This window comes from Scomber scombrus, chromosome 6 (assembly GCF_963691925.1).
Source record: "Scomber scombrus chromosome 6, fScoSco1.1, whole genome shotgun sequence".
NCBI classification, from domain to species: domain Eukaryota; kingdom Metazoa; phylum Chordata; class Actinopteri; order Scombriformes; family Scombridae; genus Scomber; species Scomber scombrus.
This window is the reverse complement of record NC_084975.1, coordinates 17120054-17146386: the sequence shown is the minus strand read 5'-3', so window position 1 is coordinate 17146386 and position 26333 is coordinate 17120054. Positions and strand designations below refer to the sequence as shown.

At 41.8% G+C, this 26333-nt stretch overlaps 1 protein-coding gene across 1 annotated transcript in view; it reads right to left on the bottom strand.

The window, feature by feature from the left end:
* igf1ra (insulin-like growth factor 1a receptor) overlaps nucleotides 1-26333 on the bottom strand; it is a 73294-nt gene that overhangs the window by 1675 nt on the left and 45286 nt on the right. The window contains exons 3-20 of the mRNA XM_062420150.1: nucleotides 17449-17749; nucleotides 16359-16495; nucleotides 14999-15143; nucleotides 13974-14182; nucleotides 13671-13797; nucleotides 12785-13020; nucleotides 12477-12644; nucleotides 11813-12020; nucleotides 8485-8765; nucleotides 8249-8391; nucleotides 7943-8108; nucleotides 7728-7830; nucleotides 7381-7451; nucleotides 7047-7276; nucleotides 6404-6508; nucleotides 6098-6257; nucleotides 5731-5860; nucleotides 3716-3850 (exon numbers count right to left, since the gene is read on the bottom strand). Coding sequence (XP_062276134.1) covers nucleotides 3716-3850; nucleotides 5731-5860; nucleotides 6098-6257; nucleotides 6404-6508; nucleotides 7047-7276; nucleotides 7381-7451; nucleotides 7728-7830; nucleotides 7943-8108; nucleotides 8249-8391; nucleotides 8485-8765; nucleotides 11813-12020; nucleotides 12477-12644; nucleotides 12785-13020; nucleotides 13671-13797; nucleotides 13974-14182; nucleotides 14999-15143; nucleotides 16359-16495; nucleotides 17449-17749 — 3055 coding nt within the window. The remainder of the gene's footprint in view (nucleotides 1-3715; nucleotides 3851-5730; nucleotides 5861-6097; nucleotides 6258-6403; nucleotides 6509-7046; nucleotides 7277-7380; nucleotides 7452-7727; nucleotides 7831-7942; nucleotides 8109-8248; nucleotides 8392-8484; nucleotides 8766-11812; nucleotides 12021-12476; nucleotides 12645-12784; nucleotides 13021-13670; nucleotides 13798-13973; nucleotides 14183-14998; nucleotides 15144-16358; nucleotides 16496-17448; nucleotides 17750-26333) is intronic.

Here is a 26333-nt window from a genome sequence, read left to right as displayed (position 1 = left end):
CTCTGTAATCATTCCTCCTCTCCATACTTGCTGACTCCACTGCTAGAGATCTTTCTTTTTCTGTGTAAAAATGTATTATTTAGCACAGACTTCAGCAGTCACAGTTTGCCAAATCAGATAGGTATCTTCCAAACATGCAGTTTTTTAGTACAAAATCCCCTATTTGTACATCCCCATACAATATGTCCTTGCAAAGTTTTGGGAGACAGCAAGTAACACAAAGGTGGAATCTAGTACTAAAATACTGCAACCTTGTAATGAATTACATGATTTGGCTCTCTCATTAGTTTCAGAACGAGGACTGTGGATTTTGTCCCTCAAATCCTACAGTGTAATTGTGTTGGTGGAGATCACTTCACAGCCAGTATGGACAGGAGGAACAATTGCCACAAACCTTAACTATTATAATGCACATTTTGGCATATGAGTATTGTGTGAAGACAGAGTTGAGAAAAAAAGCAGACACTTTCCTGTAAAGCTTAAGAGTGTGAAGACTTCATGTTTGGTTAAAAATAAAGTTAGTTTTTGCTTCTTTTTCTCACCAGCAGGTGGCAGGAGACACTGGTTTAAGCACATGACATTGCTCCCTGCCACTTTAATAGGTTAACTATATTGATCTTGAAAGAGAAACTGCAGATGGGACATAATAGTATAATAGTATACAGTAAATTAGACAAATATACTGCAGCTTACTAAATTAATTAACTACAGTACATTGCTAATGCTTTGATTCACTTCCTTGTTGTCCTTTTGGAGATCCCTTCTGTGTTTTTCAGTGAAGTAAAACCAGATGTAATTTTTTTAAAAACCCAACATAATAAAAACAAGTGTTACATTCACATAAACAGGCCCACCTATTATATTTCACATTTCCCTGTGCAAATGGGTGTGAATGTTATGTTTTGCAATGAGATTTGTTGTTGCCAGGCAGCCTAGGAAAACAAGCAATCTCATTTAATGGCATCCAGTAAAATGTTTCGATAACAAAAATTCAGTGAAATAGTGGACAGCAAAAGTATATGCATGCGTATTCCAAACTTAAATTAGACTATAAATTAACTTTAAAGTATATATATATATTTTTTTATTTATTTTTTATTCAATTGAGACATTTGAAGTTTGCATATATTGGATTTATTGCTACATTACTACTTGCCGGTTAAAATCAGTGATGTAGCATGTACACAGCAGCACAGTAAATCACGCGTTAGGTTACTGTGCCAGGCCAGCAGCCGAGCTATGGGAATGTCAAAACAACATCATAAAAGGGAGAATTATTACAGTTTTGTGTGGTGCTGTACCACACACCACAACTTCAATTATACACAAACAAGCTAAGAATACTCTAAGACCCACTGACATAAACACCTCAGCCATCTCTCCTCCACTCTTGCTGTTCCCTCTCCCCTGTTTTCTTTCTCTCCCTCACTCCCAGCGGTCTCTTTTCAGTCTACATCAGGCTCTGCAGCTGGGTGCCAGCTCCTCTCTGCACTGAGGAATTATGGGTAGAGCTCTCTAAAGCACGTGCCTCATTTCATACTCTGAAGCAGTAGGGGGGTTGCTCTGACTTGTTTTTCATGGGCGCAGCAAGTGTCTTAAAGTTGACGTTCAGATGTCCAAACCCAGGCAGTGAGACCTCCTGTGAAAAAGACGTGTAATGCTTGGAGCTGGGCCAACGCTCCAGAGTAACCTGTCTGCATAGCTCCGCTGAAAACTCTTCCCTCTGCCATCTGTTGCTGTGCATGAGGCTTGTTGATGCAAATTTAGAAAACAAACACTGCAGTAAATCCTGACTTCTTGTCAGCATCATGCCTATCATGGCATACACAGACAGATACTATTGCCATTAGGCAACATTTACTTATACTTGAAAGGTCATCAGTTAGCAACACTGGTCAACATGTAACAACTCCAAGTGTTACAGGCACTAAAAATGTACATGGCATGAGAGAGGGGTCAAACCACAACCTTTATACACTCGTGTTATACTATACGTTTAAATGTCTTAATTTCAAATCATGTTCGTTCCTTTTATCTGTTTGTGCATATTTGATACATTAAAGGCAATTTGAATCTCCCAAATATGCTGCACAAATAAAGTTTGACTAACTGAGCTTAACCTTGTATGCAATTTTATTTTGAAACATTAATTAAATGCTGAATGTTACCAACAAATATCTAGTTGCAAAAGTGTTTCAAAAAGGGGATTTGTAGGCAGTCAAGCTCCTACAAAAATCTGCACTGCTCTAGACAATAGCCAACATTTCACCAGACTAAGAGATAGACTAAAAGACCTTGAAAATCTGATCAAATCAGTCACAGACATATTCAGGCCAAGTGTGAGTGCAGAGCAGTCTCCAAACATCAATAGTGGACGTTTAATACATTTGAACAGGAATGTCTTGCAACAGAACTGCACAACTTCACACATTCAACGTCCCCAGTGTGGTGAAACCTTGATGTATAATAGCACTGTAAGTGATTACTGCACATTCCACAATAAATTGTGATGTTTAATATGAGTCTGTCATTCATTTATGCTCCAACCCTGCAAGAGAAAATGCACTTTTGTCTATAGGAAATGCTGTGGCACACTCACAGTCAGTCAGGGGAGACATAGAGACACAGTTTGAAAACAGTGGGCGATATTCTCTCTCTCTCTCTCTCTCTCCTCTCTCTCTCTCTCTCTCTCTCTCTCTCTCTCTCTCTCTCTCTCTCTCTCTCTCTCTCTCTCTCTCTCTCTCTCTCTCTCTCTCTCTCTCTCTCTCTCTCTCTCTCTCCTCTCTCTCTCTCTCTCTCTCTCTCTCTCTCTCTCTCTCTCTCTCTCTCTCTGTCTCTCTCTCTCTGTTATCCTGCTCACTTCCTCTTCTTGTATCTGTCTATCCAGGCTTAGTATGAACTTCGGGGTTCACTACACTTTAGCAGTCTTCTTGAAATCTCCATTTAGTCACTACACCAGAGGCGACCAGCAGCAGCCTAACTTCCCTGTGTGTTTCTCACAGACCAGGAGGCAACCCCCCCACCCCCACCTCCCCAAACCCACCACCTCTGTAACACAATCCACACACTCCTGTAATCAGGGCAAAACAGTAAGGCTGCCATAGAAACTGGAGGTTTGCTCTTTCTAAGGTGAGGTCAGCTGTGGAGAGTGGGAGGGGAGAGAGCAGAATGCCTTCTTATTGAGGTCAGAATGGGAGAGAAGACATGCAATTATACGCGGTATGCAGCGCCATACGCAGACAAGCAGGGCTATGCTGTGTTTTCTCTAACAGCTGTGGTGATTCATTAATGAATTATAAATGAATTAATGAATCCTTTGTGTCTCGTCTCACTCCCTTTGCCTACAGACAGACACCATCTCCGTCATCCTGGCCCTTGGCAATGGCAGGAATGAAGGGCATCTTTCACACACGGGTCGTGGCATCCCTTCTATGGGCCGAGGCAGATGGGTGAGGAGTCCTCTTAATGCCAGCTGACCAGCAGGGCCATGTCGTCAATGGCCCACATTTAACCTGTGACGTTAATGTCAGGGCCTCATCTTGGCTCTACCTCAGTGACACATCACATGATATCCTACACACTTAGAGCCACAACTTAAAATAGACACCGGACAAAATATTAATGGGACACACATAGTGCAAGAAAGTGGCAGTAGAGGATAAAATAATACATCCTCAAAATTACAGTTTTTGATCACAGATACACAAAGACTTACAGCATGTCAGGGCAGTTGTCAGGTTTGTCCAGGAGCCCTCCCTCCATGACAAAGCGCAGCACTTGTTCGTTGGACATGCCCTGATAGGGCTGTTCTGCTAATGTGGCGATCTCCCACAGCACAACACCAAATGACCTGTTGCAAGGGATGAGAACAAATTTATAAAATATGCTTATGTTTTAGCCTCTTATTAGCATCTGTAGAAAGGTTTAAAACTTCTGTCAGTTCACCATGGGACAGTTATTCATGGTAAAACATCTAAATACATTTTATATATAAAGGACCAAGACCAGTGTTTTTTTTCATTTTATGACAGATTGCGTACCAACACAGGAACCAAACAAGTATGCACACTGCGGTTTGGCTCATTTATGACATTTCAGCCTTCAGACCTTCAGCATGTAAAATTCAATGGATAGTATAATGGAATGACATATAATAATGGATAATGGGTATAATGGAAGTATAATCAATTTTACCTGATGGAAATCTGAGGACCCAAGCATCATTACATAAAATAAAAGTTTACAAGATTCTTTGTTTCTTCACTTTCCTATTTATTTCTAAAACAGGTAAATATTTTGATGAAATTAGCACAAAAATACTGATATGGTTCTTTTTGCAGCCCTGACATGTTTTAATCCTGCTTCAACCATGTAAAGCACCTTCTAACTGTGTTGTATAAAAATATATTACACTTTTCAATACTTGCGGTCTTGAATCCCTACATTATATACACATAAGTAACCTGTTAAATCATTTTAATGAGCAGAAGATATTAGAGAATGATATGCGATAAACAGAGAACCAGTGCTCAAAAGAGACTTCTCTTTCATTTATCAACACTATGTGAGACTTGGCAGCCTAAGTATTAAGAATAATGTAGGTTGTGTATCAGTGTACCAGCCAGTGAATTGAAATGATTTCATTACTGCAGGACAAGCCTTAGTACAGTATTTACAGTAAACATCACCTCAGTTTTACCTCAAGCTCCCCTGCAATGAGGTTGCTATGAAACTGTTCATGGAGAAATTCTTAACTTGACTAAGAAAGACCACAATATTTGTTCACTCGTGCTAGTCATAATTTCTCCACTGGCATGAGTTCTGAGAGTACACTCCACAGACTTTAAAACAGCCTTATTACAACACTGCGTATAACTGGCTGAAACAGTCTTGCACTGACAGACAAAGCCACATTCAGACAGCTTTTCTTGATCAACTAAATAAAAAGAGTCACCTACTCATGGATTCCTAAGGAGCCTGGAATGGGTTCGTCTTACACTAAACTTCGTCTGTACAACATCAAAGCGGATGATATAGTACGCAATGTGGAGGTGGGTTTGTGCTGGCACTGTAACCTTTCATTTGAAAACATCTGGAGCAGTTTAAGCCCACTCTTAGGGACTGACCCGTGGGACACTTGGAGTTGGGAAACAAAAACTTGCAAGGGAGCTAGTAAACACTTTTATTTCTCCACAATAATATTGCGCCTGATAGAAAAATGCTGAGACTTCTCCAAAAGCTGGCATAAAAAAAGGTGTCAGGAGAAAAAAAAAGATTATCCTTTGCTATAATGTTTTTTTCATGCAGAGAATAATTTCCAGGGAGCCCGCTGGAAACGAAAAGATTTTGACAGTTTTGGAAGTACTACTAGCTGTCATGGCATACACAGAAATGATAGACGACAGGAAATGCATGTTCTAACTGCTACAGTAAGTAAAGAATGTCGTTACAAATATGGGCCGTGAAGTGATCTGTATGTTTTTGTAGTTTTGACTCCACAGCATGAACTGTTTTAGAGTATCCACACACACACACACACAATATGCAGACATTTCTGAAATACTTTGCAAGCCCGCTGGATTAGGGCAGGTTTATACATGTATAATGCAGGCTCTCTGTGTGTGTGTGTGTGTGTGTGTGTGTGTGTGTGTGTGTGTGTGTGTGTGTGTGTGTGTGTGTGTGTGTGTGTGTGTGTGTGTGTGTGTGTAAGAGAGTGATGTGTTCTCATACCAGACATCAGACATTGTAGTGAACACGCCATCTTTCAGCGACTCTGGAGACATCCAACGGACAGGCAGCAGGCCCTTCCCTCCTTTTCGGTAGTAATCTGTCTCATAAATATCTCTGGTCATGCCAAAATCTGCAGAAAAAAAGCAAAAACAGAGGTTGGGGAAGCCACTACATATCACTCATTCTGTGTGGGAGAGGAAGCTCCTGAGAGCTCATCCATTCTCTCACCTCCTCCCTCCCTCTGTCCATCGACATTGACTGCCTCATGCACTTGCTGAAATCCAAGTACTTATTTTCCAGGCCAGCAGAGTTGGTTCAGCACAGAGCAACCAGGGGCTGCTGGAGGCATCATATTAACTTGACTTACCTCCGATCTTCACAGTGAAGTCCTCTGCTACCATGCAGTTCCTGGCAGCCAGGTCTCTGTGGACAAATTTGTTGGCATTTAGGTACGCCATGCCATCTGCGATTTCCCCTGCCATCTGGGTCATCTTTTTGAGTGGGGGTAGGACCTGGGTGGTGGAATTCTGTGGAGGAACAAGAGATGAGGTGAGAGGGTAAAGGGCACAAAAAACCCCACAGTCTTCATGTCATCTTTCTCTGCTTTTTCAGTTCAGTACTACAAAGTGAGGGATGGATACGGTGTGTGGAGGTGTGGGAGAGCAAGGTTTACTTCTTTGCGAAGAGAGCGCAGGTGGCTCTTCAGATCTCCACGAGTCATCAGCTCCATAATCACCAAGGTTGGCTGTCCCTGAGAGACCACGCCCAGCAGCCTCACCTACACCAAACACAATATAGCACAGGTCAGCAGGCATAACTCAACTCTGAAAAAAAGAAGAGCATGTCTTTAACTTGCTTTGAATTTTTAATTTTTTTTATATCCCTTTCCTTTTAATTATTCAAATTGAATTTAATAATAGAGTGTTTGGCTTTTTAGCAGACAGACTTGATGAAAAGGTTGTAACAGCAGCTATCCAAAGGGGAAATCTTAAGCACATCTGTTTAATGTAGTTAATGAGGCTGTGATCACGCTGATGAGAGAATGTACACAATCTGCAGGAGGCTGAGCCCTGCCTCAGGCTGCAGCTCCCTGAGTAGACAACTGCAGTGTACTCTGTGCTTGTGACCTGCTGGCATCTTTCTCTCTACATCTATGCAGATTAATTATGAAATGTTGATAATCGAAAGGCCTGTCTTGTGACTGTGTTCACTGTTATTGTGTGTTGGTTTATTTATAACCATACTGTGATGTTTTATTTGCATTAATTTCAGGTGCCTGACGGTTTACATTTTAGGCCCTTTTCTATCCCTCTTACCACATGGTGACAGTTGAACTCCTTCATGACAGAGGCCTCGTTCAGAAACTCAATGCGCTCCCTCATGCTGGCTGACTCGTTGACTGTCTTAATGGCCACTCGCGTGTCTGGTTCATCCTTGACGACTCCCTTGGCGATGCCTTCATACACCATGCCGAAGGAGCCCTGACCCAGTTCCTTGTGCATGTTGATCTTCTCCCTTGGTACCTCCCACTCATCTGGGACATACACTGGCAGTACACAGCAGAGACAGAAGGTCAACACCATGTACACACATTGCATTGCAATGTAATGCATATAGATATTTGAAATTTGGCATTAAAATGTCTCTCACTCTCAGCAGCACTGAAGTACTCTGGGTTGACTGAAGCATATAGGACTCCATTCCCCAATCTGTCACTATTCCTGTTGACACAAACACATCTCAGTTAGCCAGCAGCCAGCTCTGATTGTGGATGGTATATATATATATATATATATATATATATATATATATATATATAAATAACTCTCTATCGGAAGTCTTCTCTTTACCACAGGGGAATGTTAATGAAAACAACACCTATTAACTCTAATTAACATCACACAGATCATTAAGTTTCATTAGCATAGCAAGATAGAACAACACAATCAAGTAACTTAGTATGGCAATGTGGAGAGCCTGTTCATGTGAATACTTGCCTCTTTTTGTTGACAAAGAAGAGAGTCGTGGTAAGGATGGCAATGAAAAGTGTTGCTAAGATGGGAATTATGATGACCAAGTAGAACGTAACACCATCTTTTTCTGTCAGATAGAGCAGAACAATAAAAGTGATCAGCAAAGACTAAATATGTAATTTGTACTTTAAATTAATCAAGAAAATATAGTATTTAATGTGTGAGACATGTTGCATTACCTTTAGGTGGAGGTACATAGAATGACACGCTCTCCGTCCAGGAGCCGTTCCCTGCTAGAGATTTGGCGCGCACTCGGGCAGAGTAGTTCCCTGAGCCCAGGTTGGTCAACCGAGCCCCTCTGTGCTCACGGTACTGCTGACGCGACACACACTCAGGTTTTTCAGGCTGAAAGAAAAACAAATATTTTGTGATTATTGAGACGGAGGATAGCAAAGACTCAAAGTCAGGTATGGAGTGTCCTGTTTGGGGTTTATGCCATATGAGCTGACAGTTAAGACTTTTAATTTTTCTCCAGCCTGACTCACCTCAGTCCCCAGACGGAACTTGATCTCATACATCAGGACGAGTCCGTTGGGCTTGGCGGGCTCTGGCCAGTGCAGCACCACAGAACCCTCAACCTCCTCATTCTTCTCATAGACCACTTTTCCAGGAATGTCATCTGCTTTACCTAGGAAACACACATACAGTGTTAACAATATTATAATGACGAGGCTTCTATCATTTCCATCAAAGGTTGTATCCAGATGAGTGTTTTTCTCACTTGCTGGTTTGGTCCTGGAGAAGACGAAGCTTCCAGCACTACAGCGCCCCACCTCCTCATTGCAGGCATGGATGTCAATACGGTAGACAGTGAAGGGCCGCAGGTTGGGGATCTCTAAGCTTTCTGCTGTGCTCTTTTCCTCTGCAAAGGGGAACTCCCTGATAGGAGGTATGCCATCTGTACTGTTGTCCCCTGGGCCAAGGGTGGTGTTCCCTCTACCGTCGTGCATCAGAGTGTTGTTAGCCACACCAAAAAGGTCTCTACGTCGACGATCTGGAGGTCTGAAATACAGAGGGAAAAATCAATGCAAGTACTATGATGAAGTTGTTTTAAATAAAGTGAGCACTGTTAAAATGATAAAGAAAAACAAAACACTACAAAGAATGTCCTGAAAATCCCATTGAAGCTAATTATTATTGCCTGTTTATGGCTCCCAGAAGCATTTTACACAAACTCACTCGACCAGGCAGACTGAGTGTGTGTTTTGACTGTGTGTGTGCTGTGTGTCCAGATGCTGCATGCTACTCCCTGGGGAGGTACGTAGCAGGATGAGGTCAGACGGACCATAGTGAGGTGGACAGACAGAGAACAAGAGAGATTTTTCCAGACTAAGAAAAAAAAAAGAAACCTGCTGTCCAACATATCCAAATAAACAATGAAACAATTTTTGCGAAAACCAAAATGTTGAATCATAATGACCAATTTTAAATGGAATGGAAACGCAGTCTTGTCGTGCAGCTGTGGAGCCATCTGAAGCTGGACATTGTCATTACTGAGGGCAAAGAGGTGCTGACAGCTGTGACTGTGGCGGCAGCAGCAGAGGCACAACAGATGCCACAGGGCACAGGGTATGCTTCCCATACAGTTAACAGTTACCTGTCAAACATAACAAGTGTTGAGTGATCTACTGTACATGGAGCTGTTACAGAGGAGTTGTTTGGAACAATATGATGTAAAAAAATAAAATAATAAATAAAGGAGTCAAAAAATTGTGAAAAATGCCCATCCCACTTTCCTAAAGCCTGAGGGGATGCCAGTCCAAAACTCACATACATTCAATTTGCTATCACATAAAATAAGACAAAAAAAGTTGCAAATCCTCACATTTGCCAAGTGATTTTTTGCTTAAGAAAATTACTGAAACAATTCAATTAATCATTTATCAAAATAACTACTTTTCTGTCAGTTGATTAATTGTTTCTGCTCAACTGGGCCTTTAAAAATGCAGAGCTAACTAAGCAAAGGTTAAGTCAAGCATCTTTTGCGTTTGAGCAGACAGGAGGAGTGGAAAGACATGGACAGATCCGTGGGAAAGACCAGTTTGCACGGACATGTCAACATTCCTCTCTGACAGTTATGACTGGTGCGGTGCAGTCAAAATTTTGTGCTAAAAAACTATTTGAGCAACTATACTGACAATATATCAAAAATATAATCTGGAAGTGGTATTAAATGTAAAGACAAAAATGCATTAGACTAATTTGCTGTAATATAAGTGACCACAGAGGAATAGATATGGATAAACCACACTGAGAATTGGTGGCAGAGGCCAGATAGAGAACTCGAGAGCTCTAATCTACTGTGCCATAAAAGCGTTGGGTTAAGCAGGGCAGTCCTGTGAGAAAGCTCCTCAGCTGACTGAAGCATGACCTTATAACTAGTGAGTTACTACAATTAGAGTCCTGACCTCGCCTGCTAAAAAAAGATCCACCTTTTACGCAAGGAAAGCCGTGACTATACATTCAATTGGTAGTGAGTAGGGCACATTATTAGCACCATCGTTGCAGAAACACATGCAATATTGGATATGACGTTAAAAGAGGCAACATCCCCAGAGTCCTTATCAATTCATCTGTGTGTATTTATCATGAGTTTCAGCAGCAGGTGATTACAGTAAATAAATGCTCCAGTCAGCTGATAACAGGTTTTGGATTGTACCAGAACGTCTCCTGGCAGCCATCCTGCTCTCCTCCAGTAAATCCGTCTGCCTATCTTACTTTTCTGTTTGTCTTCTAGTGTTCACTAGCCAATGTGATGAGGCTCTTCCCTCATTCATTTAAATTCCAGATGGATTCACTGTACATTTCCTGGCAGCTGTGTCACTCCAGAAAAAAAAAAAAAAACACACAAAAAAAGGGAGCCCCGGACAAAGAGAGCGTGCAAGGGGAGGAGGAGAGTGGAGTGCCGAGTGGAGAGGGACAGAATGGAAAACATTTCCTCTTCTTTCTGTTTTCAACCGCCCTCTTTCCCCTCACCCCGGTTCTAAACCCTAAACTTTTTAAAAAACCTCCCCATTTTGGAGCCATTTCCCTTGAGTGGTGTGTAATAATGCCGGCTCTGTTACAGTGGAGAGTCTGTGCATACACAGGCTGAGCCCTTTGCTGCGGGCCCGGAGACCTGCCACCCGCCTGTTTCCTAGACAGCTATACTATAACAAATCAACACAGACAGAGAGAGGAGGAGGAAGTGGAGGAGGAGGGTGTGGGGGGGATATGAGTTAAATTGCAACAGAAAGCTATGTTTTATTATTCTTCCTCCAAGGATATATCGATCCGATTCTACAATAGCATTGGGTTGGAAAGCAGAAGGGCACCATATTGCTGCTTGAATGAGTGAACTTTGGGGCTCAGTGGTATCGTTTAAAAATATGGATTTATGACCTACCTGCTGAGCGTTTTTAGTAAGAAACCACAAGTATATTAAAGCTCCCCATATTGCACTGTGATGGATGACACCGCAAAACAGATCACCAATTTAACAAACACACCTACGCATAGATCGTGTGACTGTCTATATGAAAGTAAAGAAGTGCAGGAGGAGAATAAAGCTGCAGTCTTTGAAACAGTGAAACATTCATAGCCACAAGCAAGTTAAATGATAACACAACACAGATGTCAGTCCCTATTGTGGAGAACAAAAGCCTAAGAAGCTAAAAGTGTGCAGCCCAACTAGGCCCTTCAGACTCCTTAATCACCTCCCTCTCCTGGGTTTGTTTGTGTTGCCTAAATTGCTGCCTGCTAGGTCCTAACATCCTCCGTGCCACCATTGCCAAGGCAACAGAAAGCCACAAGAGCGCTAAGAAGGCTTTGGATCCTACTCAGCATGTCTCCTCATCTGCACCACCCAACAAAAGGGCCAAGCCCAGCAGGCGGGCAGTCCAGTCCAACTACGCACCTCATGCTCGCATCCCGTCAGAGGAGTCGTTGCACTCGGGCCACCAACTCATTCCACATTTTGACACATCAACACAAACAGGCTCAGCTCTATGATGTTGTAAACAATTTAAGGAGATCACTTTGAGGCTCTATTCTGTCTGTGTTTACTGTACCTCGGCAGAAAGATGGCATTGTGAAGGAAGTTCTCAAAAACTTTCAGAAAGACACGGTCATCCTTCTCCCGGTCCTTCTCCTCGGGGGTCTTCGGGCAAACACAGCATGGGCCTTTATCTGCCCCTGACAGGTCTGACTTGGTGGGCTTGGTGTTCTCTTCCATTTCTGAGAATCCTGACGCTGAGATCCGGATTGGGACCCCCAGCTCTGTTTCAGAAGAAAGCAGGAGAGTTAAGTTCCTGTACGCAGTCATGTTTCAGTATTATGGGTACAGTACCGCATATTGAGAAGTTAGGACTTAATAGCTTTCTTGCGAGAGTTGGTTGAGAAGATTGATGGGGAAAGATGTGACATTGCTCTGTCCTTAATGTAAAACCCGCCGTAAAAAACGTTTTATTTTTGAGCACTTCATTTTTTTGGTTCAGATTATTGTACAGATGTTTCCAGTCTTTATGCTAAGCTAAGCTATGTGACTACTGTTTGTGGCATATTAATTGTACAGATTCGAAAGTGGTATCAATTTTCTCATCTACCTCTCAGCAATAAAGTAAATAAGCACATATCCCGAAATCTCAAACTATTTATTTAAATGAAGAAAAGTCTCAGTAGGAAAGCTCAGACGATAAATAGGTTTGATTGTTTTATAAAATGAGTGATTCAGACCTTTGGAGCAGTAGTCATGTTGGTAGAGCTCCCTGTCCTCAGGCTGCTGCTGCCAGCGGACCAGATAGTAGGTCAGATTACCGTTGGGATAGACTGGAGGTGACCACTTCACCACCAGCTTGGTTGAGGAGTTTGCGTAGGCACGGGGGTCTTTGGGCATAGTCGGCACTGCAATAGGGCCAAAGTAATATTGTTATATGGTTTGTTATATTAAAATGTTTAGCTGGTTATGTACAGTAATGACTGAAAGACATCAGAAATACAATAATTAACAACTACAGTACCAACAGAGTGATGGTCAGACTTACGCGATGGACGTGTCCGAATGTAGATTATATCACTTTTGGCACCAGTAATGTGTTTGTCCCCCACCTGCAACGTAGTTGCCTTCACAAAAATGGCATACTGGGTCCATGGTTTGAGGTGTTGAAGACTGACTTTGGGGTCTGTGTTTTTATCCTGAGGTTGATCCACATCTACCATGTGCCAGCTGTTTGAGCCACAGCCATCCTGGCCATCAAATTCTGTGATGTTCTGGAAAGGTCTGGTAGAGACACAAAACATGGCTGTGACATTGATTTAAAAAGAGGATTTCCACCATTTTTAAAGAAATCTACTCATATTAAAATTGATTGTTTGGTATGAGTAATACACATTCTAGGTTACGTTTGAACACATGATGTTGCCAACGGTTTTGCATATTTTAACTCATTATTTACAATTGTTTCTGTATTTTCCAAAGCATGCCCCACAATTTTTGAATGATTGCCAACCTTCAAAGCAGCCATTTCTTTCACTTTGTACCAGTTCAATATGAAGATCTGCTAGGTAATCAAACAAAGATCTCAAACAATAAGCAGACATGGATGATGTAAATTTGGTTATTTGTTTTCCATTAAAGTGAATTAAAAGATAAGTCATCTGAAATCAGAGTGCCTCGAAGGCAGAAAAACAATCCAAAAGTTCAACAATTGTCTTTTTTTCTTATTGGAAAAGGGTTTGCAGTAATGTGAAGTGTACACAGTTAGTAGCAATTAAAGTAAAGTATGCAAAACCAGACAGGCATGATCATCTAAGATGTTGTTTTCATAAAATTATTTTTTGCATTTTAAAAAAACGTTTCATCCAGCTCCAATGCAGAGCTATTTTTATGATACGGTACTGTGGTATGGAGGATTCCTTCTGAGTACTCACGCCTCCTTGTAGTAGACTACGAAGCTGATAAGGTCATTGTAGCCCTGTGGCAGGAAGCGCTCCCATGTCAGCTTGATTGTATAGCTTGTTGTGCTGTTAGACAAGAACCTCAATATATGGCTTTCACCTGTTGAGACATAGCATGACCCTTAATGAGACATATATACAAAATTAAAACAACATATTATGACTTTTTAAATGTCCAGACACACTGAATGAATGAATAAAAAAATCACAGATTTAATTTTTCATTTAAGGTCACTCACAACAAAAATGTGGCAAAGTTCACATGATTATACTCACAACTGGCTCTTTCACCATTGTTGCGGAAATCACCCTCCTGTGGCTTCACCGTTATGTTTGTCTTTTTCCACATCTCATGGATCTCAGACATGCAGAGTTTGGGGTTCAGACTAAAGAACAGACGTCCAGTCCGAATAGTCAGATTGTGCTGACTCCAGTCCCACAGGTACTGCAAGTGTTGGTTGTTGATGGCGGAGAATGAGTATATTCTGATAGTGGAAAGAGATCAGGAGGAGGTTACAGTCCTCACGTGGATCAAAAAAGGTATTTTTATTGAATAAGAACATGTTTCATGGAAGCTGGAGTTGTCAGAAATGTGGTTTAAAAATAGCCTTTTTGCCACCTGGTGGCAGCATTGAGCGCTAGCTTCACATGAGTTCAGATTTCTGTATCTATCCGACAACGAGCCGGGCTTTCTACAGAGGACAATATGAAACAGAAACAGTGTCATGCCAACACTCTGAGCTCCAGCAGTCCAAGTGACATAGAAGAGCACCTCCAGACTGAGGGGAATGCCTGCAATGTTCAACAGCATCCCCCTAAGTGAAACTTTACCCTAGGAAAATGACAACAAGAAGGGAAGATAGACTTTCCCATGACCCCATTGGCCACTACCAAAAAATGTTACCTCATATCTAAGACTGCTTCTGATATCCCTTTTAAAGAGGGGACTGATGGACCTGAGGCAGTCCATTCAGCTATGCAGCCACACTCACTTATCTGGCCTGTCAGCATAACCTTGTGAATCATTTTTAAAATGACAGAGAAATATCTGTAAGCAGTGTCACAAGACACAGGATCGGAAAGATTATATTTAGATTTCCCCATTTATGTTAATGTCCACAGCATACACTCATTCAACAGGAATTCACTCTGACATTTATGTAACATCAATGAAATGTTGGTGGCAACCTCCCTGCTGGGCTGTGGTCTGCTCATGTCCTCTAATTCCCCCAGTTACCACACACATGCATGCATACATTCACAGGCAGAAAGTGCAGACAAACAGCGCAGTCAAGCCGTACTTGTCCATGAGCTCCTCCCCATTGATGTAACGCAGGCTCTTGAGGAAGGACAGCGTGCCAAGTGCGTGGGAGTGTCGAATCCTCACATAGCCCGTCACTGTCTGGATCAATCCCATGAAGCTCTCCAGCTCAGACGCTATGTTATCTGGGGACAGGAGATAAACGCGTGCAAACACAGACACACACACACACACACACACACACACAGATACAGATACAAAACAGCATAAAGCCACATTAAAAAAATCCACATGGACCTCAACTGTTATTAAACCAGACAAGCTCTTAATGTAGATATTCCATTGAGCACTAATGTAATGTGTATAAGCTGTATCATATGTGGAGATAAGCTGGTGAGCCACATTGTCATCTGAACAAATAAATAGCATTATAGCATAATGTGATAATTAGATTAGACTGCAGGAAGCCGATGTAATGTTGATTTTGTGGCCGTCACTGTGCATCCCAGCAGCTTAGACCAGCAGACTCTTCTGCTTTGTCTGTCTCAGTTATTATAATAGGTGCACAGCAGTCAAGTGCAACATGGTGCAGTAAAGTTCTGTAGTCAGGAAAGGATTGTGCAGTAGATTTTGGCCAAGTTAAAAGATAGGTTCACGATTTTTCAAGTCGGTCTTAAAACAATACTGAGGTGCCCAGATAAACACTGAAACAGGTTTTCTTGCTGTAATCATTCATCCTGTTCATACTGACCAACAGAAGATCCCCTCCAAAATTCACTTTCAGTGTAAGTGCTGGGGAAGAAAATCCACAGTCCTCATTCTGAGCAAAAATGTCTTTAAAGTCTGAAGATAATGAGGCTTCAGCCATCTGATTTAGTCAATTAAAGTGGATATCTGCCACATTTAAAGTCTTTTTAGTTAAATATTTCCTCTTTGTGTTTTGTTGGACAGTTTTTCTGTTCGGCTGCTGTGGAAGGATAACAACAAGAAGAGGGAATTTGGCATTAAAAGACTTTTGAAGATATTGGTTTGACTTATTTGGGCAGCCTTGCATTAGCTTCAGATAAACATTTAAATACATTTTTGTACAGGAGGACTGTGGATTTTGCCCCCCATCAATTACATTTTAAGTGCATTATGAAGGGATTTATTAATGGCCAGTATGAACGGGAGTAATGATTTCAGAGAGAAAAATATTTCAATGGTTATTTGGGCACCTGACTATTTAGAAAAACGTTATATTACATTTAGTGAAATTCTACTACTGTGTCTGCTTAGTTGTGGCTGATGTAGTGTTCCTGAGGTGTAGTGTACTCTGGTCTACTAAGCAAAGTTACATTGTCTAAATTTATAGTAAGTGTGGTGTTAAAAGCAATGCACTGCTGCATAGCTGCACTCACTTCCATGGCGGATGTTGATGTCCAGATTGCCTGAGATGACAGTGCAGTCCTTCAGGGACTGAGCAGCATTCACAGAGTCGATGACAGGGGATGAGCAGACCTTATCGCATAGGCCATTGCAGGCATTGCATAACATACTGAAAACAGCCGAGGCAGAGGGAAGGAGTGAATGAGAGGGAGGAGACAAAGGGGGAAAAAGTAAAAAAACTGTGAGCTAAATCTTATGTGAACCTTTTTACTTCACCCTGAAATCATTTGTCCACTCCCTAGCTCCCAAGCATTCCAAAGGATTCAGGCAAATAAATCCACTGCATGATACAAGGTCACCTCTCACACTGAGAGTTTAATCTTTTATGGGCCCTCATCTGAACTCTGTTTCGTGAGAGAGTGACTCACTGTATTGACCTCAGAGACAAAACAGCAGTGTTATGGCCAAAAAATATAAAGCAACAGAGAGTCGGCATGGAAAGTTTGGGAATGGATGAGTCAAAACAGGGAGGAAAATTGCGTAGAAAGACATTTTCTTATCTTAAGTTAATGTCAAACAAAGATAAAAGTAGAGTGGGGGAAATGTGGACAGTTAAGACACTTCAGCTCTTCTTACAACCTTTGAGTAGCAGTCTCTAAATTTAAAAAGTTAGTCTAACACACTTTTAACCTCTAGCCCTTCCAGTTTGAGACCTATTTTAAGAAATGAACCTGTGAAGGGCCAGGTCAGGTAAAGTTCAGCTTAAGGATACTTTATGTGAATTAATTAAGAAGTGCACAGTGAACACAAGCTGCTTTAGTGTCGGTGAATACTAAGTGGAAACAACACTGCTTTTCATAGAATAATAGCTAGGAAAATATACCAACACTCCTGGATCTCTCTGTGTAAAAGATCCGGTTATGATCCCGTACAAATTCAACCTAAAGACCTCACTTCATTGAAGCACCGAACATTAAAGAGTAATACTTTAGAAATCTTTGACACTGTAAAATGATTCATTTTAAGGAGCTCTTCCTGATATTTTGTACATTCAGTGTTTCACCTGGCATGGCATATCCAACTCATCAGGACCTAAACTAGAAGTGAAGGGTACATCTTTACCGATTAGTCTCATTGCGTGTGAAACCGGAGGGGCAGTCGGGCATACATTCTCCCCTGTGGATGACAAAGTGGGGGTCGCCTGTCAGGTGCACTTGGGAGCACGTGTCCAAGGTGATGCAGCGCCAGCCCTCAAACTTATAAGTGCCTGTGGGACAGTCTGGGACACAGCGATCGTTGTGGTTGTAGTGGAGGCAGGCAGAGCAGGCCATGTCGTTGTTGGGTTCAGTGCAGCTGCCCAGGCATTGGCTGTGGCAACACTCCCCCTTGTCTGTACAGGCATGCTTGCAGTGGTCTGGACATACTGGAGGAGACAGAGAAAGATGGGGAAGAGGTCAGTTTTGGGTGGGTGTAAACAGTCTGCATTGTTGGACACGATTACAACAAAACCAAGGACGATAAGGGTCAAAAAGACATTAAATTGATGCTGATAAAACCCAGACTGTGGTTTAAATGTCATGTACAAATGAAGAAGAATGAGAAGATATTAAATGATGAAAAGCAGGCATGGATAATGAAGATGTATTATTGTTATGTACGTTTACAACAATAAAGTAATAATAATACAAATGTTTAGCTGTCACGGGAAAGTCTGTGCCAGCTGTTTTATTAAAACGCAGAGCTGACCTCACTTAATTAGATCATCTGTAATGTCATCACGCCAGCAGTATCATCTGTTCTTTGACAGCAATGCGAAAAACAAATTAATGGTAACAGATTTATCATTGAGTTGGTTAAGCCAAATCTATCTTGTTATTTTATGAATATTTTGCTATATAATTGGGGAAAAGACCAAACTCTCACTCCCACTATCACTGCAGCTTCTCAGAACAAACTACTGCACGTCCTTGCAGGCTGTGTGAATACAGACAGAAAAAATGATTGTGTGGGGTGTTTCAAATTAAGCTTGAGCAACATGAATAATAGAAGTGTCTCATTGTTTGCTGAGCATCAGTAAGGGACCTAAACCCATGGCAATGTGTTATCAATAACACACAGCACTTTCCAGTGGCTTGGGACAGACATTTGTCCGATTTTGACTCCTGATAGATTATCTTAGAGAGCTTGCAAAATGACCATTAATGTGTCAGTCATTGTCTCTAAAGAGTATCTCTGTCCAAACAAAATGTTGACACCCCCCCCCCCCCCAAAAAAAAAGACAAAAGTTACCTGGGAGTGCTTAATAATAATAGGTCATAGGTAATAGGACACAAAGAAATTAGATTGGTGCTTGTTTCTAGCTTGTTTACCAACTGCTTATGATCACTCCACTGCCTTACACCTAAATTACCAGTGACACAAATGATAAAGACACATGGGAGGCATCTGTTTTTAATGTTCAAAAGCATTTTTTTACTATAGCTTATTTATAGAGAAGAACTACAGGAAAAGCAGATGTAAAGAGAAGAAAACAGATGACTCCCACTGCTAACTAATCTTGAGACACTGCAGGGAGGGCTGTCCTAGTTTCAAACGAGTCCACTCCATAGAAAAAGCACCTGGAGAACCTGTATGAATGGCCTGCTGACAAGGTGTTTTCAGCCACTGATTGTTCCCTGGTTGAGGAGTTTCTGTATAGATAAAAAGCTGCTCTAGGCAAGACAAGAGCATTTCTGGGAAAAGGCTGGGGTTCATGTGTCTTTTGGGAAAATGAGTTACAGATAATAAATCTATCATACAGTAATTCCTGCGAAACTCAGCCTTATTTGATATTACGCAGACAGTAAAGCCCTGCCCCCCCTCTCCCAACCTTGTGTTGTTTGTATATTGGGGCCTTAAGTGTTTACTATTTGTTGTTATGCTCTTTGTTATTGCTACAAGACAAATTTCCCCGTAGGGGCAATAAAGCTGAACTGAACTACGCTGAACTGAACTGAACTGAAATAAGAGGCACAGCACTCCTGGTTCCTTAGCAACCGCCTCCTGGTGCATAGCCAGAGCTGGAAGGAAATGTGCACACACACACAACCATACACACCCAGACAAAAAGTACACTGACACACACATTTTATCAGTCTCTTTCATGTGTATTATTATAATTTGCAAGACTCCGAAACTACACATATTACTTCCTTGTCATCTATGTCTTCATCTGAGCTATCCTATTAACACACACTTTTATAAGAGTACACTTGAAGAATGTGTCTAACATGTGTGCACATGCAAGAGAGAGGGGAAAGTAGCTCTGCTTGTTTATTTGCTTTTAAATTAAATGCGGGTGTCAGAGCACTCGCTTTGTGAATCAGTCAAGGAAATGAAGCCGGCTCCGAAGCTAATCTCTTGATGAATATTTCATGTTGCTTTACAAAACATCTGTGTAGGTTAATAACGTGACGGTGCACCACAGCAATGCTGCAGAGCAAACACACACTCCCACGGTGCCAACTCCAGTTTTGCTTCACAAGGGGATTGACCATCCCGACTCGACAGTTTCTCAAATACTTGTCATTCTTTTCTTTCGCACTTAGTTAAATCCAGTAGTTCAGAAGAGTTGAAATGGTCTGTTTGGAAAATTCCTTCAAGATTCTATGACAAAAGGAAAAAAATCTACTTCCTTAAAAGAAATTTTGAATGTTCCTTCAGGAATTTCCAAGAATAGTTTCCTGATAAAAACAGACACAGAAACTATACAGCTGTTACAGTGTTTCTTGATGGCATGAGTGAGTACAGTATTTAGTTATATGGCCTTTTCTGTGCCATGTATAGCTTTATGCTACATGTTCTGCCACACCGGGAGTTGACTGTTCCTGCAGTACTTCATCATCTGTGTGTTTCTAACTATTCTGGATCTAGTCCAAAACAAATGGCAAAGATCTTTTTTTAAAACTACAACATCAAATGCCAACACACACACGTTCTCACATAAAAGCTGTGACTTGACTGGAAATATGATGCAGACATTATTGTGGTGAAACCAGGCAGATCATTGTAGCACATTTGCAGACTGAACAGAAAAAAAGAGAGTGAGAAACAGCAAGGCTTCATTTTCTTGGAATGCTACCAAAAGGGGGCAGCCAAAGCAAACTCTAATGAGCCTTATTGGAGGAGGTCCCTTCCTTCCACATGATTTTAACAGATTCCTCAATGAAGAGAAATTCCAAACATGCATACCTTCCACTAGAAGAAAGTGCAAGGAGGGGGGGATTAAATCCATATAAGTCAACCCGGTTTCACTGTGTGACCAAACAACCCATGGTATCAAGGATACAATCCTCTATTTATAGATGCTCCTAATGCGGCCCTATTTCCACGCTGCTGCTCTCCACACATAGCTATGCAGGGCATTGTGGGTTTCCACTACTTCAAAGGAAAGGGACTACCTAACAAGGGTCTCCTCTTAAGATAAGTCGTCATCATCCTTGTAGTCTCCTGATTGGATGTTTAATATGAGCAGGAACTAATAAGAAGCATCAGCAGATTGGGATTGGACCCAATTTAACTATACGCTGTATCACATTAAGCAATTGTTGAAAGACAAAGCTGCGGAGAACAAATTAACTTTGATAATAATCTAAGGCTGCAAAGTCAAACTGTCAAGAGTGGGGGTAGGGAGGTTTATGATGTTGTCCCTCTCATACAGTAGTTGCACAACCCCCCTCCTTCCTGCTCCTTCCCTGAGCAAACAGTCAGGTCAGACACCATAGCCAACCGCAGGCCTGCCCCTTCTGTTCACCAGAGCACTGCGACACGAGGAGTGGCTGGGTCCATTTCATCAGTAGTAAACGAGACAACAATCAGCACCAAGGAGTCTCCTTCGGAGCAGCTAGTGCATCCCTCCACCCCCCATTAAATACAGCAGCAGGGGGAGGAGGAGGCATCAACAGGCCGAGAGACAGACAAGTGCCGTGCACTGTTTGTTTTTTGTTCAAAAGGTATCCTCCAGTCACTGGACTATGTGAAGAATCTGCAGAATGTTCCAGGCTGCAGAGGATTCAAGGGGGAGAATGTTAATCCCTTGTTCTGCTGCAACAACACAGAAACCTGAGAAGAAGAGGGCATTCTGGCCACAAATGTGACCATGAAATATGATGTGAGATAATAAAAGAGAAGCATATAGCTGAAATGTTTTAAACATAACATGCAAAGATGTAAGTACCACTTTCAGGCAGAAAAAAAATGATGTGAGCCTGCAGCAGAGCAACAGAGGCAGCAAGCATCCAATTTATTCCTTGCCTTCTTAAAGCAGAGCATGCAAAGGGGGGTTCAGGGTAATGTGACCTAGAGCCCTTCAACTATGTCTTGCCCATCCTTTCTCCCCACAGTCAGTATCAACAAAAAAACTGCTTCAATCAGATAACAAGATGGCCTGATTTCAACAAGTCTGCTTCGGAGAGTGTTTGTGTCCCCTATGTGTGTACATGTGTGTGTGGTAGGACGACGAGTGAAAGGGTTCAAAGTTGGATTCTCCAACAAATGCATCACTTATCGAATAAAAATGTTGGTGCCTGAGAGGAAGAGTATTGCAGTGCAGCACTGCTTCTCATCTGAATGCAAGTCATGTCCAGTGTGCTAGAGAGCACGCTGTGTAAGTAGACTACTACACTGTTTACATTGGGATGCTGGTGACACGTTTACTGCCAGTATGCCACTGCCACCTCTGAAAATGAAGTATGGTGTTAAAATATAAGAAATTTGGTAAAGTGATCAAATGTCCCCAAACCAATCTTAGCTAAAACTATTTTTAATTAAAAAAAGATCTAATAAAACATGAAATATTTAAATCTTTGTAACATATCAAAGCGCAGTATGTTTTCCCTGTGTCACTGAAGATAAGTAGGAAGCGTGACAGACAGTTGGGAAATCATTCATTATTCACAGTGGGGCTTGGAGAGGAGGGATGGCGGAGAGGGGGAGGAGGGTGGGGGTTAAACTGGGAGCTGTGTGCTGGACCAATGGCAGGCGGGCAGGGGAGGTTCTAATCCTGATGATTGACATGTTATTGAGTCTGGAGCAGAGATGGTAAACAAGTCCTCTCTTGAGCAGGAATTGGGAGGGGGAGTCGTAACCATAGTGATTAAGCATGGCTTTTCCACGGATTCAGAGAAACCATAAGTTAAGGGAAAACCTGCGCAGATGTCGCTTACTCAACAACAAGCCTGACTAAAATTATTCCTGTAAACACTGCTGACCCTTAACTGGAAAGGCACTTAATATACCAAGATGAATGGGCTATACAGGAGCTGAAATTGTAATTAAAGTGTTCTGTTGGAAGTAAAGCTTGTCAAGACAGTTTAGTTAGATGCCAGATTATAATTATAGTAAAGTAAAAATCTGCATTTTTTTCAGTTTGTGTAGGAAAATAAGAACCACCACATAGCTACTTTGCTGTAACTGCATGATTATGAAGGAGGGTACTGTAGTGGCTGCACATTAAGTGTCAATCATGCTGGCTGCCTCTGCTTCGCAATATAAATGGGGCCATAGCGCCATTAGGACATGATTACATTTATCTCTACATCACCTCCATTTACTGAAGTATTCACTCTACTGCACACTATAGTAATCCACTGCACTGTAGGGATGCAACGCCTCCTATTCTGTGCTGTGAGTCAGTGCGGGTAAGCTTGGGTTAACAAAGCTGAGAGCAGTAGCAGACAGTAAGGTAGCTTAAGAGGAGTACAGTAGCAGAAGGCAGGCCTAACAGGGGCTGCTGCAGCCCGGATCACAGGCCGACCCCCAAGCTCCCTGAGCTCCATCAGGCCACATCCTCATCCAGCAACCCGATCCTCCCTGGGAGACCCCTTTGGATCACTCCAGACACTTGTTTAAACCACATCAGCCCAGACGACCAGAGAGAGGATGCTTCCTCCACTCACAGCCAAAGACAAACCACATCAGCGATTCCAGGGCTGTCTTACTGCAGCAGCGATAGAGTCTCAAGTGATCTAATCAAAAGTGGTGTTTTTCACCTCTTCAGAGTACGTCTGGCTGTGCGTGTTCTGCCAGATCGAGTGTTCTGCTGATCAGAGCTTCTTTTTTTTTTTGTAAAAGGGGAACACTGCACACTGTCATGATGTGATTTTCTCACGCAGACACCTGGCTCAGGCAAGCTTGGCTAAATCTCTGTTCAGTCCTGTGCACAAAGGTATGTGAGCCCATTCCTCCTCATTCCAGTGTTTCTGGGTCTCTTCCACTCCCATGCCCACTAAAGACCAGCAATGTGTTTTTCACACAACTATGTGCTGGTCTGTGTGTTCAGGCATGCGTGGCATTTCCCCTCACTCGCGTTCAGTCACAACAACACACACACACATACACAGACACACACACCGACACATACACACACACCCCTTCCTTCTACCCTCAGGCCTCTGTCTACTCTGCAGCAGCTGCTGCTGCTGTTGTTGTTGTTGCTTTGTTGTTGATTGCACTCAGTAACAGGACACAGGTATGCAGCACCGTCACATATGAAAACACTTTGTGTTTTTATCACTAAGGAGGTAGAGGATGGTCTGAGAGCTATTAGAGACATGTGGAAGCAAGAATGGAAAAAAGAGGGTAAGAAGATCCATTTGAACTAGTATTTGACCAGCACAACGACATACAATGTTCAGTGTTATTATGTAGCATAGTATAAAAGTAAATAGCCCTGATTAACCCATATTCTGGTTATGAACATTTTTTATATGATAGGTAAACAGTTACCTTGGTCTCTGAGAATCTGTGATGGGCATTTTTCACTATTTCATTCTTTCACTTTTGTCTGTTAAAACGGACACAACATAAAATGACTTGTGTGCATGTGTAGAAAGATACTGAAAGAAAAATTGGACATGAAGGCTCATAACAGTTCAAATAAACATGCTCAGATCCCTTGAAAAAATAGCAACTTCTGGGAGAGTCTGAACAGTCGTGTGTAAAAATGATCAGTGAGGTCAAACTCCTGAACTGAGTCTGGGCTCACAGTGAACTTATGAATCCCTGTGGGTTGAACTTCTACAAGTCCCAGAGTCCCAGCTCCCTGATAGAAGCATTTTTGTATCATAAAGACAAGCCTCTGTGGCAATCTTGCACATTAAATGATTCTGAGAACTCACTGATTTTATGCAATTGTCATGATTTCTGTAAAAAACTGAATGAGATTTTTCCCCACCTCTCTCTTTTTATCTTTTTTATCTTGCTGTTCATTTGCAGGAAATGTGGCACTGACCTGCTCAATAAGCCATCACACAAATGTATTGCGCTGCATCACTGGAGCTCCACTTTTATCATCACATCTCAATCAATCAATCAATCAATCAATCAATCTTTATTTGTATAGCGCCAAATCACAACAAGTCATCTCAAGGCACTTTACATATAGAGCAGGTCTAAACCGTACTCTTCACGTTTTAATTTTAAAGAGACCCAACATTCCCACATGAGCAAGCACTTGGCGACAGTGGCAAGGAAAAACTCAATTATAAACCAGGTGTTTTTGGAGCATCCCTGTAGTCAAATGGTTACTGCACATGCCACAAACTCACCATATCTCTGGTGTTAGTCTGTCATACCCTCCTATAGTTTTCTGTTGGCATATTTGGCAAGGCAAAAAAAAAAAAGAAAAAAAAAATAGTGAAAAAAATCATGTGTTGTTACAGAGATGTTTTCTGTCTTATTACCCAATGAAAGCCATCACCTGCTACGTTTCTGATACTGATCTGGTCATTTGAAGAAAGGAAAATACTTACTAACAATCCACACCATATTGCCAGTTGTATGTTTTTATTGTTTTCACCCCTCTGGTTAATCTCAATGATGACATTTACAGGCATCATGTCAGTTGCATTGCTAAGTCAGACTCTAAGACATTAGTATGGGAAAAGCAACTTCAGGGAAAACTCTGGCAATGTTATTTTTGTATTTTTTTTTTCAAAGATTCTGAGGTGTTTCCTCTCACTAAAAGTGGCTTCTAAAAATACCCGACTTCCTAGATCTGCTTCATTAAATACAGTGTGTTTCCTGGCAGTGCTGTGCTGGCTGGCTGGTGAGCTGTGTTGGTTGGCTGTTTTGCTATCTGGGTGACTGGTTAGGGTTAGTGAGAACGTGTCAAGCCCTCACATCCCGTCAGCCTTCTACACATCATACTCTAATCCCTCTTTTGAATGTAGGGGAGACATTCATGAAAATAATCACTGAAGACTAATGCTTGGTGTATAAACTGAACATGGTTTTTATACTGTAAAACACAAGCTTCACTACACAATGCTGGAGAGAAAAAACTGTACATGTGAAATGAACAACTTGCTCCTTCATTTGGCCCAGGTGCTGGATGTTTGCAGACACAGTCTAACACCTGGCTGTGTACCCACCTATCCCCTGACAGGCAGCTACCCAGAGAGAACCTCCAGCCATATGGACCGATGTTGATTCTCACACATTAAACATACTCCACAGCTTAGTTTTTTTTTAAAATGTGATCACTGCATTACACTACCTGTGAAATGCTACGAGCAACAATCTGAACTGGTCTGTGTAACATTTTTACTCTTTGCCCAAACTTGGTTCAGCCTGTCATCATCATAGCATCAGAATAGTAGTGGTTCTGATGCCAAGGCCTATTTCTGTAGATGACCATCTGCAGCTTTGCAGCACACGGTGCCCAGACTTCGTCCTGGCACGATGTCCGGCATACATTCTCCCTGTTGGCACGATGTCTGGACTCAAAATGACACATCTTTATTTCACATTGACTTCAAGGAGACCCTAATCCTGATTAAGCATAGCAACATTTGCCTTGAGCTAAAAAGCTGATAGGGAAACGTTTGTGTTCATTGCAAGCATTCCTACCAGGTAAAAATGGAGTGCTTTGCAAACACTGAGAAGGCCATTAGTCGATTACTAGATTGATAGCCTGTGGACTGTAAATCCTGAAACTACGTTTGGTTACATTTTATATGTGGGTGCAA